The sequence below is a fragment of the Anolis sagrei genome, chromosome 3, assembly GCF_037176765.1.
Source record: "Anolis sagrei isolate rAnoSag1 chromosome 3, rAnoSag1.mat, whole genome shotgun sequence".
NCBI lineage: Eukaryota > Metazoa > Chordata > Lepidosauria > Squamata > Dactyloidae > Anolis > Anolis sagrei.
In genome coordinates, this window is record NC_090023.1 from 103,910,073 (window position 1) to 103,925,141 (window position 15,069).

General features: G+C 38.3%; 1 protein-coding gene across 4 annotated transcripts in view; it reads left to right on the forward strand.

The window, feature by feature from the left end:
• MAP4K4 (mitogen-activated protein kinase kinase kinase kinase 4) overlaps positions 1-15,069 on the forward strand; it is a 155,332-nt gene that overhangs the window by 109,362 nt on the left and 30,901 nt on the right. For all 4 annotated transcript variants that reach the window (XM_060769747.2, XM_060769748.2, XM_060769749.2 and 1 more), the window contains exons 8-16: positions 148-202; positions 997-1,075; positions 2,025-2,200; positions 4,074-4,146; positions 5,244-5,454; positions 9,109-9,270; positions 11,556-11,642; positions 12,316-12,546; positions 13,731-13,892. In XM_060769747.2, coding sequence (XP_060625730.2) covers positions 148-202; positions 997-1,075; positions 2,025-2,200; positions 4,074-4,146; positions 5,244-5,454; positions 9,109-9,270; positions 11,556-11,642; positions 12,316-12,546; positions 13,731-13,892 — 1,236 coding nt within the window. The remainder of the gene's footprint in view (positions 1-147; positions 203-996; positions 1,076-2,024; positions 2,201-4,073; positions 4,147-5,243; positions 5,455-9,108; positions 9,271-11,555; positions 11,643-12,315; positions 12,547-13,730; positions 13,893-15,069) is intronic.

Below are 15,069 nucleotides of genomic sequence, written 5' to 3' on the forward strand. Positions count from 1 at the left end.
CATTGGAGGTGTCTACGGACATCACCGGCTCTTCGGCTTAGAAAGGGAGATGAGCACCAACCCCACAGTCGGACATGACTAGACTTAATGTCAGGGAGAACCTTTACCTTTACCTTATGTTTGCTAACAAATGTACTTTCTTTTTAGAGTGACCTTTGGTCGTGTGGCATTACAGCCATAGAAATGGCAGAAGGTGCTCCCCGTAAGTAATGTGTCTTCATTTACAATTGGTCTGATTTTGGCTTAAAAACTGTATTTTGGTTTAATCTATGTAATGTAAACTTACACTTGTGATTTTCAAAACAGATGGATGAATTTCTTTACTCTTCCATTTCTACCCTATCCCTTCTGGCACCAGAAATAGGAAATTCTATCATAGTAGTGCTTCTTATTAGATAACTGTGCCGAAGTGGTGGGTTGTGCTTGAGTAATAAAAAAAATAGGGTAATCTTATACTTCAGTGCTTTTGAAGCCATATAAACTTTCTGACAAGGGTGGAATTTAATATTGGAACTGATAATGCTGTAACCTTGTTAGTGCTTTCTTCATGTAAAATGTAAATTACAATCTGTAAGTGACAAACTCGCTAAGAAAATGGGTCTTAATTAATTTTGTCCCTTATCTCCATTTTCTATAAATTATGTAAAATGGCAACTTTCATTCTCAAGCTTGAGGCGTTCTATGACAAAAATAGTAGCTCAAAGCTTAGTGTGCCTCTGTGCACACATTTATGTAAACATGGATTCAGTTCTGTCTAGGAATTCTAGTTGTATTATTGTGTTCTTTATAGTTATTCCTACCTAAATCCAGTTGTGTATACTAACTAAAATAAGAAATAGAGAAAGTACAATTGATTGTTGAATTGTGAACAGTTACCATCTTTCACCATGTAATAATAGCCACTGTCAGCCATTTGGAGTTGTATACTACCTGCAAGCATTTTAGAGAGAGATAAAACACAATATCAACTACATCATATTTTGTTTTTGTTTTTAGCCCTCTGTGATATGCATCCAATGAGAGCCTTGTTTCTTATTCCCAGAAATCCACCTCCACGCTTAAAATCTAAGAAATGGTATGTTTGTGTTTCTAATTTTCCATCTAAGTATCGAATATTTTTCTTATAACATTGCCTCTTACATAGAACATTTCCACAGACCTGAAAACATGAATTTCAGCTTGCTGAAACCAATTTTCAGTATCTCTGAATCAATCAAAAAAGACATACATGTACATAATTTATTAATTCATCTTTTGTAGGTAAAGCTTTGAACAAAAAACCATTGTGTTTTGACAGAATAGTCTTTTACTAAGCTGAAAAAATGTTCAGCCATTGCAGATGAAAATGTAGGTTTGCTTCACATACAGTTCTTAATTTTTAATATGAAATATCATGAGAAAATGCAGTAAGTGTTACTGGCTCCTCAGGGAGAAAGTATTCCCAAAAATTCATGAAACACTTCACTGTAATTACTATAAATTGTTTTCACATCAACTGAGAATGATTTTTTAAAAATTCACAGTTGCTTTTATTCATAATTTTCACCAAGAAATTGAACTAACCTGTACAGAGTTTAGAACAGAAACATAGAATACTTTGTGAAAATTTTCATTACTGAAGCAAATAATAATTTCTTGATTTTAAATCTGTACATGTGAAATGAAACAACCAGGTCAGGTCTTGCATAAGGTAAAAAAAAAACAAAAACACTTTTTTAACCTCCCTAGAGATGACTTGAAAACTTCTTCCAAAATGCATTCAAGGATGACCTTTTTTTTTCTTTCACCAGCCTGCCTTTTAAAAATAAGATTTCTACTTTTATTTATAGATCTATGCTGAGTGGAGCTGTTGAGGGAGACTAATCTGTTTCTGTCTTTTTTCCGTATAAATAAAAAAATGTAATTTTCTATAAGTCATGAACTAATTGCTTTGTTTCTCAGAGTTTATACTTGCAAATGATCCATAAGAAATAGACTTATATTGCCAAATAACTTAAATTGTGTATGATTTATTTTTTGCTTAGGTCAAAAAAGTTCTTTAGTTTTATAGAGGGCTGTTTAGTGAAGAACTACATGCAGCGGCCTCCTACAGAGCAACTTTTAAAGCATCCATTCATACGTGATCAGCCAAACGAAAGGCAAGTCCGAATCCAGCTTAAAGATCATATAGACAGAACTAGGAAGAAGAGAGGAGAGAAGGGTATGTAATTGTTTTGAAGCTACAACCAAATTTGTATGCCTGTAGTATGTTGTTTCTGGTGCACCTGCATTAAGAAAGGGGAAATATGTGTCTCCTAGGGGCATTTTCCAATTCTCCTAGGGTCCTAAATGCTGTAAACATATTTGTGGCATATCCCCCCCAATCATCTTCTAGGTCACTGCTTCTTAAACTGTGGGCCCCAACCTCAAATGGGCCCCCTTCCCTCAGTGTTGGGGCCACAAAAATTGGCAATAGTAAGAGGTTCCCTAACGTCATCCATTTACATGAACGTATTGTACAGTGTGTAAAGTGGACTATGCAGAAAATGCTTCAGCTGTACTTCATAAAAAGGAAAATCGGCCTGTTTAACAAGCCTTGCTAATGCTGATTTATCTTCAGTAAATATTTGAAATGTATACCTATTTTATATACCTGGAGTCATATAAAAAAGTCTTGGATGGAAAGCCATCATGAGTAGAAAAAGTTTAAAAGGTCCTGTTCTAGGTAATGTGGGGGACAATTGTGACACATTCCCCAGGCCATGTTAGGTATAGGAGAATTCTTTTTCTAACCAAAATGTGAACCCAAATTTGACTTTTGCATCTTATTAGGAAAAAAGTCCTAAAATAATTCAGAGAGATCCAGAAATGTAGCAAAACCCCCCTCCCTGCCCCAAATGTTTGTTGACAGCCATCCCACCTCCAGATATGTGTGACCCTCACAAGGTCCCCCTGGCGGCCAGTGTATCCATCTCATCTACAATGGTTTCACACTTCTTATTTATGTACACGGGATTGTACATAAATTAAGAGAGAGCCTGGGATTTGTAATACAAGATGCATGGAAATGGGAGGGGAAGATGGAGATTCAGTTTGACGGCACCAAATGTTAAGAGTTAACCGGCTTTGCATCAAATTAAAGTTGTGATGCAAATGATGCTGTAACCCAGTAGGCCTTGTCCTTTGTTTGAGGATAGTAATAGGAAGTAACATTTCTGTTATCATACATTGTCTGGCAGACAGGCTAGACCTCTCATTTGGGTTGCAGATAAAACTGAGGACCTTGTATTCAGAACTGTCACTTGCATAGGATTTTATTTTGTATTATGTCCTTTAAGGGAATTGTAACAAAAATGCCTGATTATACTTGCTTTCCCCCATTTATTTATTCCTCTAATTTAAAAGAGGAATTGTAACTTAGTAGTACTAATTTATAAAATTTCAAGAACTTAGAAGAATTTTGTCAATGATTTAAAGAGTAAGTGTCCCCAACAGTCTTTGGGTGTGTTTCCAGTGTTATCACCCTTCACTGATCCTCATTCCACATAGCAAATCACTCTTGAAATGAACTGCATGGAGATATTTATGATACTGCAGATAGCATGACAAAATTGTGCTATGTACCTAAAGAAAACTTGAGACCTTAGTTTGATCTCTAATCTCTTTCAAACATAAAAATAACCATTTAGAGAGGAATTTGGCAGAGCGAGATGGAAGAAATTATAGTGTTGTTCATGTACTTTTTATTGGATTATAGTTATGATAAATTTGTTTAGACCAAGTAGTGTTGGATACTCTAAAGCAATAATATTATTATTTTAGGAAAAGAAAAGCACACTTAATGTTGACTCTCTCAATTGTAAACAATTAATGAGAGCTTTTGAATCTATTGTAACTAAAATTTATTGTGAAGAGTTTCAGTGACCTTTTGACAGCTTCTAAATCACTGCTAGTGAAATTCTTAATTTTTACCACAAATTAAAAACGTTTCACATAGAATTCCTATGTTCTGTTGAAAAGATTGTGGATTTTTTTTTAAAAAAAAGAGAGGGAAATTTTTGTCACATCTGTTGTCCTCCATTCGCTTCCACCAGATGAAACAGAATACGAGTATAGTGGAAGTGAAGAAGAGGAGGAGGAAGTGCCTGAACAAGAAGGAGAGCCAAGGTATGGTAATCCTGGTGATTCATCAATATGAAATATAGACAAGTCAATTTAAAGTCTGCAGAAATCTGGATTGGTACTTGCTCTTGAAAGAGAGGCATAGAATACTATTGGTTCATACATAGAAGTGAGAATGAGGATCCATTAGACTTGCAGGATTTACTTTTTAATATATTTGCCATCTTCCTCTTGGTGGAAAATTCCACATGCTTAAAAAATTTAAAGTTCAAGAATTTTCTTAATGGGGTTCCTATTCAAACCCTAGTTTTATTGTCCTACCCCTGCCTTTTTTCCTTATTTTAGTGTTGCTCCACTTGTTAAAAATTGGGAGCCAGAAATCTGTACCACACCAAACTGCATTCTGCCCAACCCTGTATAAAATCAGAAGTCATGCTGTCATGATTTACCTCTTGATCTTCTTTTAGTTTTTACAGACAGGTAGGTTATAGTGGGAAATTGGTTGTGGTCGCATCTTCTTGGTGAGGTGTGTGTGTGTGTTGGGGGGGGGGGCATCAGGCTATAGAAACTGGTGAGAGAAGGGTTAGATCTCATCTTCTTGTGTGGTGGAACCAACACTTGCCCTCATGATTCTTGTAGAAAGCAAAAATTGAAGATCCATAGTACACAATAATGTAATATTCAGGTTGGCTCAGGTTGTGATCTGTGGCAGTTTGGGAATTAAAAAACTCAGGTTCAAGTTCTAAATGACTTATAAGGCTTGTTAGTTTTGTCCTACCCTCCAAAACAATCTACATTTTGAGAGAGCAAGTCTAGTGTACTGCAGCATAAGGGAATGTTGTTTGTGTCCTTTTGTGAACTATGATAAGCACCTCAAAGCATCACTGTGTTTGAAGCATCCTATTGAATACTAACTGTGTTTGTGTCTGTAATTACTTTGTCCTATAATTGCAAGCAAAATTTACTTCGGCACTGATAGGCAAAAAGGATTTAATAACATTTTCTTGCTGGTTTGACCCACCTCCATAATTATATATTGCACTGGGAAACAAAGATGCAAAAAGGAAATGATCTTAAAATTGTATGTACTACTTGATTTTGTTTGGGTTTTAATAAATCCCCACCCTCTTACTCTTTCACAGTTCTATTGTTAATGTGCCTGGAGAATCTACCCTCAGACGTGATTTCCTGAGATTACAGCAGGAAAACAAGGAACGTTCTGAGGCTCTTCGGAGACAACAGCTGCTACAGGAACAACAGCTACGAGAGCAAGAAGAGTACAAGCGGCAGCTGCTGGCGGAGAGACAAAAGCGCATTGAACAGCAGAAAGAGCAAAGGAGGAGACTAGAAGAGGTAGAAATGGCCAAGATTGAAGTCTCTCTCACACTAGCTCCTCTTTTTTAGTGCCTTTTATTAAAAGGCCACAAAATATTAATTCTTTCTTGAGATTTTAAACCTCTTGAGCTTCTAAACGTATAAGGTGCCTCGAAAGATGTTCCGAAATTGCATTTTCTGATCCCAGATGTCTTAAAATTGGAGCAATAAATTTCTTAGGGATAGCAAGTGGTGTTAGTTGCCTGTGCTGAAAATTTCCTGCTAGACTGAAGTGTTTCAGTTTGGCATTAACACTTTGTAGTTCTCAGGATAAGGTATTTCCACCAATAGCACCATTATCAAGGCAACCAAGGCAACAGATGCAAACCCATCAGCCACAGAATACACACACCCACACACAATGTGGGGGCTTTCTGTCCCAGTGGCTTCCTTAAATTGTTTGCATTTTCCAATTTTGAGATGCAGTGTTTTTCTAGAAAACTACTGCTTCTTTTTTTAGTGGAATTACTTACATGCACTAAAAATCTTTGTAATGATACATAATCACTATAGTATGATGAATCATAGAATCATAGAATCAAAGAGTTGGAAGAGACCTCATGGGCCATCCAGTCCAACCCCCTGCCAAGAAGCAGGAATGTTGCATTCAAATAACCCCTTACAGGTGGCCATCCAGCCTCTGTTTAAAAGCTTCCAAAGAAGGAGCCTCCATGACAGTGTAAGAGAATTACAGTCTACTGTAATAGAACTGATTTTCCTTTGTCCCATTTCATATGCCAGTGGATCATTCTATACTGATAACTAATGCGGGCCCAATCGAGATGCCGGAGATCAAACCCACATGGCATCTAGAAAGGGACTACCTCAACAACTTTGGAGGTGGAAGAGTGTCCCAACTGCTCAGCCACACTGAAGATAGTTCGGCGCCACTAGACAGCCCTGCCCCCCATGCCGTGATTGTACCCAACCACAACACATCACTTATCTGGTCTTCAGCACTCTGACTGATGCTGCATCTAAAGGAACTGGTGGGAGGGGGAGTAACTCCTCTCTCCTCCGTTGGTGTGTGGGCACTCTTGCTGATGTCAGAGTGCTCAAGAGAAGCTTGGTGGGTGTCACACCTGGGTATATACATGACATGGGGGCAGGGACAACAAGCAGCTACCATCCTGTATTCCTGAGCCATTTCTGGACTGCAAAATGGCAGTCAAGACAGCTGTGGCCAGTTGCAGTTCGGAACCAGGTCGGTTGTCTAAACAGCACTAATGTTTGGAAAGGCCGCATCCTGGGCGTTAAGGCAGCCTTGCCCTGGGTTAAGTCAGATCAGTTCTATGATCTGATAAGATCATAGTATATTGTAACCAAATTGAGCAAACCTTTCACTTTGAAGCCTGACCAGAACTGTACACAGTCTTCCAGATGTTGTTATTCTGTGGGTTTATATAAAAGCTGTATGATATTGCCCTTCTCTTTAAGTCTGCTGGACTGCAGTAAACATAATCACTTGGCCAGTAATGTCAACACCCATGCAGCAATAGGCTGGTAGGATTTGTACTTGACATATATTTATATATGAAGTATGAAACTAAATTGGGCATCGGGTTCTTACTGCATTGTAAGAACTCGCACTCGCATTTCCAATCAGAGTGGCCATGCACACGTTGGTTAAATACTTTCCAGACAACGAGCTTTTTTCTCCCACTCCCAAAATGTGGGGATACTGGCATGGTGGTTATGCGGCATACAGAGAGAGGACATCCATCCTTTTGTGTCAGCTCCAGTGGCTGTCAGTCTGCTACCAAGCACAATTAGGAGTGCTGGCTTTAACCTATAAAGCCCTAAATGGTCCAGCTTGCCTGTCCAAACGTGCCTCCCCCTATGAACCATCTTGGAGATCAAGATCGTCTGGGGAGACCCTTCTCTTGGTCCTGCTTTCTTTGCAAGCACAACTGGTGGGGACAAGAGACATGGCCTTCTCAGTGGTGGCCCCTCAGCTGTGGAACTCCCTCCCCAGTGACATTAGATCAGCCCCCTCCCTCCTGGCCTTCAGAAGGAAAGTGAAAACCTGACTCTTGGATCAAGCCTTTGGAGATTAATTTGCAGTGCAATAATAGATATGAAATATGTGCAATGACTATTGGAATGGCCCTGGACTACAATTATGGATGGCTTGATTTTAATATTAAATGTAATGTTTTAAATGTTTAATATGTATTAGTTTTAATTTAAAATCTTAATTTTAGTTTTAATGTCATTAGAATTGTTTGTCGCTCAAAGACATTGAATAATTGCCAATACGTAAGCCTCCTTGAGTCCCCTTTGGGGTTGAGAAAGGCGGGGTATAAATAGGGCAAACAAACAAACAAACATGGGTGGCAGAATGGCTTTCCTTGCTGTAATTTGGCTGAAGGCTTGGGAAGAAAAGGAAACATCCAAAACTGGAAATAAAAAAAATCAGGGCACTTGAGGACTGTGACCTTAACTCATCTTATGTGTTGCAAAGACAGACATAGAAAGCAAAGGAGACTTGACTGAGATGTTTCTCAAGGTTTGAAATCACTGACTTCTAATAGGTCCAGAGCTCAGGGTTGCCTATTTTGGTTAGTGTGTTTAAGCATGTATATGCTATTTTCTAATTGATGTTTTGCGACAGGAATTACAAGAATGTTTTATGCATTAAGTAATTTCTGTGGATATGATGCCAGCACTTGGTTCCCCACCCACTTAAATGCTGGCAGACATCCTTGATGACTTTATCAGAAATTGTGCAGATATGTTTTCAGAATAAGGACAGAAAGTAGTATGTCTACCTCATCCTCTTCCCATAGTAAGTCATTGCCAAAATAATTGCTGACTGAAAGGTGAAGCTTGTATACGAAAACATTGTTTGGTTAAAGAAAGCAGAGTTCAGCAGTGACTCTTCGTAGTTAAGACATGTTAGAACTAGTTAAGACACTGTAAAACTAGCATCCCAGGATTTACAATATTTAGCATCTGCTTCAGACCCTGTTTCAAAGTCTCAACGAATGTAAAGAAACAGTCATGGAGAAACAATAATGCCCCATAAAAGCTGGAAAATATGATTCTTAGGAATATCATAATTTATAAACACATATCATAATTTATAAACACATTTGAGAAAGCCACTTTATGAAAGGCTTCAAGGAAGCAGTAAAAAGATTGGACTACATCCATGGACCTTACCTTTGGATTTAGAATATCAGTATAAATAGGGTTTGGGATTAGTTCCAATTTAAGGATTCTTCACAAGCTGTTTCGGCAATCTTCTTTTTTGTGAACTCTTTGCCCACATTAATTGATGAGTTTTGTGTGTGTGGAAATCTCTAGTGGCACTCTTGTGTCCATTACAAATATTCCCACACATTTAAAACCATTAGAGATTGCACTGGTGGTAGCCTCCTTATAAAATCTACTCATGTTGACATGTAGTTGTGCCTTAATGATTCAGATGCAAACAGTACAAAGTGGTGGCATGGGTTATGTTGGACTACAACTCTCCTTATCCCTTATCCGTAGCAATGTGGCCAGGGCCCACACTGAACTTGGGAATCAGACCTAATCTTTAAAGGCACAGGTTGTGCAGCCCTCCTTTAAAGGATTGGCAAGAAAATGGATAAATATCCATGTTATTATTATTATTTTCCACCATAGCAACAAAGAAGAGAACGAGAAGCGCGGAGACAGCAAGAGCGTGAGCAAAGGAGGAGAGAACAGGAGGAGAAGAAGAGATTAGAGGAAATGGAGAAGAGAAGAAAGGAAGAAGAGGAGAGAAGGAGAGCAGAGGAAGAAAAAAGGAGAGTGGAGAGAGAACAGGTAAGTCCAAAACTGAACAAATCGGGGTATTATTATTATCCCTTTCTCTTATTCCTAACAGATCAAAACATTGAATGATGTTTTTCCTGGCTCCCTTGTTTAAAGATAAAATGTATGCCAGTGTTAGACGTTGTGTGACACTCAAAGAACAAGTAAAATTGATTTTTTAAAAGTGTCACACAGAATGGCTTTAAAAAATAAACCCAAGGGAGATTGGTTAATTCCAGCAAAATATTGAGGGATGGCTGGTTTTCACTAACTGTGGCATTGTCTGTGGACCTCTTATATGAGGCCATAGTATTTAAATTATTTTGATATCAGATCAGGATGGGAATTTAGATGTTGCTGGACTACACTTACCATCATCCCTTACTTTGGCTATGGAAGTTGCAGTTCAACAATATCTGGAGATCCATACACCTCCATCCCTAAATGAATTTACATCGCTATGATTTTACTAGTGCCAAACAGGTTTTCAAATGGTTTTCAGACTATGTATGTTTTATAGCTATACATTCTTAAAAATGCATTGTATAGGTATGCTTTAAATGTGGGCCCTTTTCAGAATGGTTTCAGTAGTCATCCACTTTATGCACAAACCTTATGTGTAGTTGTATATAATATAGAATATTTGTAGTTTTCAGTACTAGGAAAACAATAATGTAATCTGAAATCTTTGAACTTTCAATCCAAGAGATATATTTATTATTGGGCATTATCAGCTCCCCTGACTTCTTTTAAGAAAGTTGTAGGGCATAAATAAAATCTGCAAAAGTAATAGTAGTAGTAATAGTAATTATATTGAAGGTATGGTATTGCATTTATCGTATAATCCTTTTTTTTCCGCTTCAAAGTTAATTTTGAGATTTTTGAAGTCATGAGACTATTTATTATTAAATAACCAAACCCATCAAAGTACATAATGCAGAAACTTTTTTTTAGTGGGCTAGATACTGCATGTCAGAATGACCCCATGAAAATGTAGCTTTTATTGCTTTGATGCAATTGTCTTGTTGCAATTAACCATATCTGGAAGAAGTTTCTTCTGCAGGGAGAAAATACCTGTCTGCAGAAGAAAGTTTCTCTGTGCCTCTAATCCAGTCATATATCCATGCTGCCATGCTCTTGTGAGCCTCACTGAAGGGGATGTTGATGTGGATTGGTGAAACACAAACCCATCCGACACTGCTCGCTGCAAGTAGTTTGAGCTGGATTGGAGCCACAAACCTCCCAAAAACATATTGTTAGCTGAGAGATGTTCTTCCAAGCTCTGCTATGGCTGGTTTAAGGAACTGTACATCCCTCTTCACGTCACCCTAAATGCTGGATTTGCAGGGGTACATATAACAAAAGCTAGTAGACATCTCTTTTTGTTTTCTTTACAAGATTTTCAAACAGCTCCCATTTTGTCACTGCACTGAATCATTAATTCCTTTTGCATACACTGTCTCTCTCTCTTTCTCTCTTGTGTTTGAGTGCATGTGTTTATATTACCTACACGTATTAATTTGCATGGTAGGATGTACTTTTAGCTTTGGATATGGTGCTGCCCATTGGCTTTTTGGGTCAGTTGAAGCAGTAAGTAAATGTATTCATTTTTGACTTCTGGAGCTTAGAATTTGTTTTTCCAGATGAAAATGCGTTTGGTGTTCTATCTGTTCACTAGTGGATGTTTCTTTGTTTTGTGTTCTTTGTCATAACCACCACATATTTCAGCAAGATTGGCATTGTCTGCTTTGATGATGGAAGTTGGAATTAAAGTTGAGCTTAGAGTTGTGTTTGGCAGAGAAATCTCTGGGAAGCTTATGAACGGGGATGCCTTAATGAAGCCTTGCTCTAGCTGTTGCTAACGGTTCATCACACAGTGCCTAAAACTAATTATTTTAATAAAAATTGCATGTGATTTTGTGTTGGCTGTGTGGATTAGACTTGCTGTGTTTTTAACTCTCAGTGTGTTTTAAAATTACATTCACTTATTTATTTTTTTTAAAAAGAAACATTTTTCAAAATTCATCAGACAAGCTGTGAACTTTTCCTCCCCTCTCACCCTCAAAATACCATTTTAGTCCACACTGGAAAGATTTTTAGCAGCTACTTTAGATTATAGGTTTTGTTTTTTGTTTTTTTTAAAAAACTTGTTCACTAGAGATTTACAAAGTCCATGAGTGAATTGTCACCTTCAGGTGACTTGGGGTAGTTGGTTGATAATTTGGTGTTCTACTCAGGTGGTTTCGATGCATTCCTGTTGTGAACAATTTTATTGCTGGGTAATTTCTATGTGACAGGAGTATATCAGGCGACAGCTAGAAGAGGAGCAGCGGCACTTGGAAATCCTTCAGCAGCAACTGCTCCAGGAGCAGGCCATGTTACTGGTAACTCACCGTATCTGTTTTGTTCAGTAGCTATAGGATTCCTTTCTCTGGCTGGTGTCCCAGGCTTTCCTCAGTTGGACACAGCTGAACATTAAGTACAATAGAGCTTGGAAGAAAAGCTATTCATATACTATCATGTCTTGGACTGGCAGGCACATGTGAAAAATACTGTATGGTGATCTCACAGTGCAATAAGAGTAGATTTCTCTTGTTTTGTTTTGTTTTTTAAGTTGGAAAAGTTTGGGTTTGGTAGTCAAGTTTTGAAACAGACCCTTTAGCCTTTTAAGAATAATAACAGTGCAGACAACAATGTATTTGCTAAATGCAGATAAAGGTCAGGTTGTTAACTCCCTCCACCTCCCCCCCCCCCCCCACCTTGATCCTTGTTCACCCCTCCCTCCCGGACAAAACCACACTTTTTAAAGCAGTTCACTGGACTACTTTTATTTGTTTTTAATTGTTAAATACCCCAGTTGGTCTCCAACTTTGCTAAGATTAGCAGCAAACTTTTACTAAGGTGTAAAGAAACCCTATGCACTTTTCAGTCCAATTTTAATCATTGGCACTTTCACTTGCATTTTAAGCATAAACACATAACTCACATGGAGGGATGGGCAAGTGCCTTCAGTGAGTCTGGAATATGAGTCTTGAATGTGGTCCTGTTTTCTCAAAGGAATACAGATGGCGAGAGATGGAGGAACATCGGCAGGCAGAGAGACTCCAGAGACAGTTGCAGCAGGAGCAGGCATATCTTTTGTCACTTCAGCATGACCACAGACGGCATCAGCAGCATCAGCAGCAGCAACAACAACAGCAACAACAGCAACAACAAGAAAGGAATAAACAAAGTTATCACACCCCAGAGCCTAAGCCCCATTATGAACCTACTGAAAGGCCACGAGAGGTAATGTCTCTCTCAAGGCTTTTACAATCTGGATTTTCTTCATGGTTGCCCATCACTGTGATACACAATGCTTTATGCTAAACAGACAACAAGAGACAAAGCATGTTCAGAGGTATACCCATAGAAAGTGGCCGTTGTATTTCCATAACTTCACAATATTTTTCAAAGCGTGAAAAAGTTCAAAATTTAGTGAATCCATGATAAGAACAGGATTGAAGCTGGCAGTCTCTCAGATCCCACTTCACTCCCTGATTTAGTTTCAGTGAATGATTACAGGTACTAATGTTATGAGTGAGGGAGAAAAGTGTTTCCTTATGTACTTTGCTCACATCATGAATAATTTTGTACACTTCTATCAGGTCTCTTGTTATTAGCCTCATTTCTAATATAAACAGCCCCATTTGTTTCCCCTTAAATCAGTGGTTCCCAACCTTTTTTGACCAGGGACTACTCTCCAACATTAGTATCAAAAGGGTTACAAATCAATTTTTGGTCAACTTTAGATTCAGTTTGGTTATTTGGGGTGTTGATTCAGAACATTGCATTGGATAGACCACATCAGCTCTAGTTTCTGATACAGAAGATAGGCCATCTAGTAGTCACCATTTGCTTGCCCACAGAAAACTATATTTAATAAGCCTCGGCACTATTAAAGTGTTTCATGGGATTAGTTGCTCCCATTGCAACAGTGTTGTAACAGTGAGGCCATATTTCAGTTCTTTTGGACCACTGGTAATCCATGGACCACAGGTTGGGAACCACTGCCATATTACAATTGTCTAATCTGGTGGTTGGATTAGGGCATGAATTGCTGTAGCAAAGTCCATCTTGTCCAGAAAGGGGCATACTTGACAAATTAGATGAAACAAGAAAAGGGCACCCTGTATACAATTCTTCTACATGCTATCCAGAAAGGGGCATAAGTGGCAAAAGAGGTGAAACTAGAAAAGGGTACCCTATATACAATTTTACCTGCATCTAAGAGGATCATGGGATCAAGGATCACCTCCAAACTACCACTATTGGAGGAGTCCAACACATTCAAGACAGACTCGTGTGATTTTCCTAGCAACAATACTAATAATGTATTAAATCTTGGTTTAGTGAAAACTGTAGAAGACCGTCCTGTCAGATGTAGTGATGATTATGCGAGATCAGCTGACATACTTTTGGTTTTCTTTCAGGTTGATGATAGATATAGGAAGAATAATCAGGGATCCCCTGAAGCGCAGTCTAAACAGATGAGCAAAGTGTTGGAGCCTCCAGTGCCTTCGAGATCAGAGTCCTTTTCGAATGGAAATGCCGAGCCTATTCAGCCTTCCCTGCAAAAGCCGATGGAACCACAGGTAAAAGCAGAAAAAAGATCCTTGTGAAAGGTATGTCTGTGGTGGGATTGGGTTATGACTGTGGAAGCCAACAGGCAAAACCAGCCAGCCGACAAATGTAATTCTTATAGTGGAAAACACAAATCAATTCAGTTGTGTGAATAACTCTTTACTCCTTTGCTAAGTGAAGTTCGTTAACATTACTTACACATTCCTGTTTGTTTAATCCAGATACACCTTAATGTGGTCCTTTAGTTTTAAAAATTTAGGAGACATTAAGAAAAATACGGAGCATTACATTTCTTTGCCAGTGTGCCAAGGAATGAAAAGATTTTTCTGGCGTTCGAGAAGGATTATCTATCTTGGGAAGGAGAATATGGGTTCCTCCAAATATTCTTGGAACATCAAGTAATATACCTACTTGTGAGGGATGATAGGAGCTGCAACCGACCTTAATCAGAAGACTCCTACATTTCTCATCATCTTTGATTTGCTGGTCTTGAGCAACAGCTATGATTTTTAGAAGTGTGTTTTTAAAATGGCGTTTCCTCCGAAATCCTTAAAATGATAGAATTTAATCTTTAGCGTGAAAAACACAGAATATAGGCTGCTAAAAGTATACAGTTTCAAACAGAATATTAGCTCTATTTAGGCATTTCAAATGTTGCAAAAATAAATAGCATATGGCAGTTGTGAATGAGGGAGTAACCCAGCCCTCCCTCCTTCCATCAGCACACTCCTTATTTGATAAGCAATTTTTTTGAAGCCAGAGGATATTCATGTGATCTGCAGGCATGAGAAGTCAGGATTTTAGATCTTGCAGAGGGCGTCTATGGATCCCGCGGAGATTCACCCTCCACTGGAGGACAGTTAACTAGTGTAGTTCCCTCTCATGCTCGTTTCGTTTGGTTACATTTAGAACAGAAGTCTGTTTCTCTAAATATGCAGCTTGTTTTGAAAAGGTACCAAATCCATCTGAACAAATTTTACAGAAATCGAAAGAAACGTGCTGACAATGCACATTCTTTTCCCATAAAATACAGTTTTCCAAGCCCTGTACGGAAGTGATCTAGTACATTTTCATATTTTTGATCCGTAGTATTCTACTCCTAACCAGCAGTGTTCTGCCATCTATAAATCATTTTTTCAGTGTTTTGGTACTTTTTGGAAACAACGTCTAGAAATAGTCTTAAATACC